The sequence below is a fragment of the Acyrthosiphon pisum genome, chromosome A1, assembly GCF_005508785.2.
Source record: "Acyrthosiphon pisum isolate AL4f chromosome A1, pea_aphid_22Mar2018_4r6ur, whole genome shotgun sequence".
NCBI classification, from domain to species: Eukaryota; Metazoa; Arthropoda; class Insecta; order Hemiptera; family Aphididae; genus Acyrthosiphon; species Acyrthosiphon pisum.
Window position 1 is genome coordinate 17,056,949 of NC_042494.1, and position 6,007 is coordinate 17,062,955.

Sequence of the window (6,007 nt, forward strand, 5' to 3'; positions counted from 1 at the left end):
TCGGCAACATTTCGTACAGCAGTGCATCTGTCGTATAAAATGCAAAGGACGAGTGAAATGCATTTTTAAAAACTTAATACAATATTTTACCTGTTTTTTTCTTTTCCTCCACAAGCTGGTCGGTTCGTTCGTCAACCAATACCTCTAAATTGTTGGCATATTTTTCCATCATTGCCATCATGTTGTCAAAAATATTTGGTCTCCTAAAATGTAGGTATTTCAGCGTTTGTATTATAAAAAGTTGTACAATGTTGTTAATCAAACTATTTACTGTGGTAAATTATAACGGGCTAAATGTTACACATACATACAAAATATAAACTTACTAAGTATTTGACTTATATAATATTATTTGAATCGAAAAAAATTGTATTCAACTAACTTACATTCCTTTTCGCATGGGTCTTAATTTAACTCTGATAGTCTTGAAATCTGGGCGGTCGTCTGGATTCTCTGCCCAACAGTCTTCTAAACAGTCTCTGACAAAATCAAAGTTATTTTCTAGTAGTTCCAATGGTGGCCTGTATACAAACGGAAAATCGTCTTTTATAAATGTATACGAATTAGTTTAATTATATTATTTGAATAAAACAAAAATATAAGGTTTAATATTACTTTGGTAGGTAGTATTAGAGATAAAATATTACCTAAATGGATTTGAACCATCTTGTTGTGAATAATAAATAATTTTTCTCAAAATATCTGACACCCCAAGTCCGTGGTTCTCTCCAAAAGGACCTTTACGGCTATGCAATTCATACAGAATAATAGAGAATGAATACACATCCCCTTTCTGAGTTCCGAATGATATTTGAATAGAAGAGTTGTAGCAACGCAACAGCTCCGGTGAGATGTATAAAAGTCCTAAAGGAAAGCTTTATGAGAATTTATAAAGGAATATGTTTTGAAAAATATTTAAGGATAGATATTTGAACTTTTATGAGGTAATTCATTTGTCATAACCCCGAAATATGTATTTCGATTGTCACTTCAACACCACGGGACTACAATATATTTCAAATTGCTTTAGCGAGAGACAAACATAATATAATTATTTTGATTCTGAAAAATAATTATCCAGTTCTCATTCTCAAAATTAATAAAAGTAACTTGATGTAGTTTGAATATTATATTTCTAATTTATATTTATATCATAACTCTACTGTGCTCATCAGCTACTACACACAAATTATGAAGGTACTATCGTGAGTATTGAAAGATTGAGGTACGTGTTGTACAAACACAATTATAGTAGATACGTGTAATTTTTAGTTATTTTATTTATATCAATAATATTGTATTATAGCTTATACCATAATAATACAAAATTGACAATAAGAAATGTATGACCCTACATCATAATATTAATTAGGTAATAGTAATGTATAACCAGTTTGCTATTAAATCTTATGGCTGGGCTTAAAAACCATAAATATTTCAACCTGGCAATAAAATACTAATATATTTTAGGTGTCTATGTTATATTATTGTTGTATAAACTCGCATAAATCAATATTTTTTATAAAAATAAAACAAACAAATATTACACTTAATTAAAATATTTGAGTTTGAACAACACGAATAAAATTTCAATCTTATAATAATTAGTTCCCAAATTATTTTCTTGTAATACCTCGTAAGTACTTTAATCAAAATATAATTATGTTTAATAATATAAATATAAATTAAATCATTTTTCAAACTACATTGAATTCTTTATTTATTAATCTGAAAAAAAAAAGTTGGATTGTTATTATTCTCGGTATAAAATAAATCAAATTTATTTTATACCGAGAACAATCTACTATTTTATAGTCAGCTACGTGTAATTGAAGTGACAGCCGTGATATAAAAAACACAATTTAGAAACATAATATTATATGGATATGTCATAATATATTTTCTACATGCTTATTAACGTGTACATATTATACCTTCACACTTGCAATCCACTTCGTCGTCCTTTTGAAGTCGAAAGTCGTGCTGTAGAAAATGATGCGGAAAGTCTTCTGATTCCTTTTTGAACTCCTGAAGACCAAAGTCTGTGAGTTTCAGCACCCAACGAGAATCCACTAAGCAATTGGACGACTTCAAATTTCCATGGTATCTTAATGGGGAATCGTGTAAATACAACATACCCTGTGGACAATCATTAATGATTAAATAATGTATTTTTTAAGTAAGGAAATATAAATGATAATGTATAATTTACACGAATTATATCGGCTACCAACGAGGCGACAAACATGTTATCCAATTTCACATCTTCGTTTTCTAAAATATCCTGAAAGAAATTTGAAATTACAACAACCTATTGGTTTCACTTAATCAATTGACTTACTCACCTTCAAGCTACCTCGATTACAATATTCAGTCACTATACAGATATTCGGAGGGTCTGTGCAAGCACCTATGAATCCGTTCAAGTTTTCATGTCTCAAATCTCTCATCTGAAATAAAAATTTTTTTATCATCTTATAATTTAATTGAGGTATACCTATATAGTTGCATGAAAATAGAAAATTTTATCAATTTGAAAATGTATTTTGTTGATCGTGAAATGTGGGAAATTTTATTCAAGTAATATTAAAATTAAACTAAGGTAAGTAAAGGCACATTAATCTTTTGGCATATAGGTACTATATTTTATGAATACTATTAACTACGTATAAGTAGTCTATATATAATATATATGTATATTATATATATTAATATATAAAAACAATAATATGATATACAGTGTGGGGGACGGAGTGGCCGATCGGACTGAGGCATCGGTTGCGACGAGCGCCATCGTCGGTTCGAACTCGGCAACGGGCGGCATTTTTCTTCAGGCCGTCACGGAGTCAGGAGACAGAGGCCACCATCCCCCACTCGGGCATGGCAGATACCTACGGGTGCCCACTTAAAAAATTCTGCCAAAACAAACACACACGTGTTTAAAACCTACAGTACCCTCACACCCAGTTCCATGGGCTAATGACCTCAGTTGTCGAAGCCTCAACCCCCCCACCCAAAAAAAAAAAAATATATATATATACAGTGTACTTATAATATGAAGTTTATATTGTTTTTATTGTAATTATGGTTTTAGTTTGTAAAAGATTTTCTAGCGCTATTTAATTTAAATAAGTAGATAGATACCTACCCTAAATCGTTTATAATCTTTTTACCGTATAACAGCATGATAATAACAAAACTGCATTATGATGATCTTAACGGATGTTTGTGTTTTGTAATTAAAGCAATATCAACTAATATTTATTTATTCGAATATGATTTAAATATTACTTACCACTTTAAGTTCTTTTTTCATGGCTCTAGTAATATCAATGGACTTCTTTTTCACGTTTTTGATGGCGAACACTCGACCTTTATAAATGCCGACTGCGGTGAATATTGACGAGTAACGAAAATCCGCATCCGGGTTAGAGCTTAAAGAGACTTGACTAGTCCGAATCAATGGATGCAAAGCCTTAAAAATACGTGATGAAAATATTATTGTTTAACGCTTTTAACCATTTATTAAGAACAGCGTGCTGCTATCTAACGGTTACTTCCGTTATGTTTAGCCGTAGGGTTGATTTTAGAAAGTTTATCGCTCGTGCACATATTATTTTGTTTAAAGTGCCTACTGCTAGATTACGCCTTACATTTGACGACCGTAAACGGATACGCTATGCATGACGTAATCTCGTGAAAATTAGTAAATGTTTTGAAATAAGAATAAAATGACTTTCAAGATGGGTACGCCTATGTCATATTAGTTCTCCGTTGGGCGTGCCTGGCGCATTTAATACGTCCGTGCTGAGCAGTGAATCATTGTGAAGATGATTCAAAGTTCAAAGTTCAAATCATCGAGACGCATATGTGACGAAATGCTCGATTTTAAATCGATGTATTAGGTGTAGAAAACATTGCTCGCTCGTTCGGTATTGCTATTAAGTGTACGTACAACACTTATGATATTTAATTTCATAACAATATAATTGAGACACCTCCGCGAATATTAACGCAAACAGACTATACGATCGTAATAATATTGTAATAACACATATTGTGCGTTCAGATGTACCGTGGATGCGGTTTTATATTGTTTACCGTGACCGATGAATCAATAGAACTATCAATAGGTAATATTATATTATATTATAATACGGGGTAGGTATAGGTATAAGAAATAATGCACGGAACAAACCTTTGAATAATAATGCTAAGTGAATGTCTTAATTATATCAAAGAAAAAACTCCTACAATTTGTTTATCGACTGCTGTCTCAATAATTCCGCGCGATTTTCTCGGTTTACCACTTAATCGTAAACTCCTCAGATTATAACGGTCAAAAGGGAATTTCGTACGGTCGCATAAACTTTATGGATCCGGTCCAAAATTCGAATAAGTCGCAGCACGCAAACGTAATCAAAACTCCGACGGTTTAAAGACGTCCATTATCTATAACGTTCGCGCTGCTATTTATATTTTCATCGACAAAGTGTTTTGCAATAATATATTATATTTTTTATTGCCCATTCCTATCGTTCCGGGAGATCACGTGGTTTTTTAATCGAACGGTTTAAAAATCATAACATTTGGATAGACTAACGCCATCGATTCGTATCCCGAATGCCGTATATAATATCCAAGGTCTTTTGCCAGAGAATCAATAAATAAAAACATAAAAAAATCCCTTATAATACAATGCTTTATAAACGGCGAACAGATCTAAATCGAGTTACTTTTAGAAACGCTCGAATTAGACCACATTATCGGAACACTCTAGTTTGTCGGCCATAATAATATTATTGTAAATTGTTACACACGTACTACCGCTGATTTGTTTTGGTGTTATCGAAAGTAACTTAATTTTAGAGTTTTGAAAGCTATCCCGTTAGAATGTTGCATACCGACGATATAAGTATACGTCATATACATCTGAGTGTAATGTTCAGTAGGACAAATGTTAAATAAAGTATACGCACAGATGTATCTGCGGGACATGTGTTTTACATATTATTATTATGTTGCTTTTTTTCCTTTCCAAACGAAATGATAAAATATGGTCAAACAAACAATAATGTATACATTTTATTTAAATTAAAAAAAAAATAAATTGCATAATATATAGGCACAACTCGAAATGAAAACTCAATTATATATAATTTTAAATTAATTGTACCGTATATAGTGTACGGATACAGTGTGTATATCCTAATCAACGATAAAAAGATAAATATATTTATATAGGAGAAAGTACTTTTGATTAAATAATATATTAAAAAAAAACTCTACACAGCATGTTTTTTTATCATTATTATTAGTTATATTATTATACCAATTTAAAATATTTGAGAAAAGTAAATTAAAAAACTCATTAATATGATAATACGAGCGTCAAATAATAAGCTGAGTAATTTTACATCGTGTTATTAAATAATATAATTAGTAATTACGTAACACATATACTTTTAATTATGTTAATTATTCAAAAAAAAAAAGAAGATGTTTATCGATCCGTGCAGTGTAGCATATTCTAGTCACCAATATTAAAGTCATCATATAGGTAAACATGATAATATTATACTAAATTTTATTTAAAACGTCGTGTTATTTTTGTACGACTCAACATAAAAATAAAAATTTATGTTTTTGAAATTTGAAATTTCTCAGAGCTGTTTTGTGTCTCATAAACGTTCATCCGTTAATCATATTATTGATTACATTCAAAGGCCACAAGCGGAAATCGGGGATGAGGACTTGTCCCCTCAAAGGATTCAACTAGTGGGCTTAACCCCTCCCCTAAAATATAAAATAAGTATTTTATTCTTTTAACTACATATCATCAGTTATATTACACAAGTCACAAATAATAATCATAATAGTTATTTGAACAATTTGTCTTAAAAATCCTTCAAATAATATTATGCAAAATACACATATTTGTATACATTTACTACTCAGCTATATTATTTTCTACGTCCAATATGCGGGTATGCGCAATTATTGGTGT

The 6,007-nt window shown here is 30.6% G+C and overlaps 2 protein-coding genes across 3 annotated transcripts in view; one reads left to right on the forward strand and one right to left on the reverse strand.

Moving 5' to 3' along the window:
• LOC100163858 (guanylate cyclase 32E) overlaps positions 1–6,007 on the forward strand; it is a 116,871-nt gene that overhangs the window by 71,856 nt on the left and 39,008 nt on the right. The window lies entirely within an intron of this gene.
• On the reverse strand, positions 91–5,004 carry LOC115033663 (resact receptor-like). Its single transcript, XM_029486746.1, has 7 exons — positions 3,296–5,004; positions 2,346–2,450; positions 2,213–2,284; positions 1,935–2,139; positions 648–864; positions 383–521; positions 91–203 (listed from the first exon to the last, which is right to left on the reverse strand). Exons 1-6 carry the CDS (start codon positions 3,314–3,316, stop codon positions 383–385), a joined length of 759 nt encoding a protein of 252 aa, XP_029342606.1. The 5' UTR covers positions 3,317–5,004; the 3' UTR covers positions 91–203.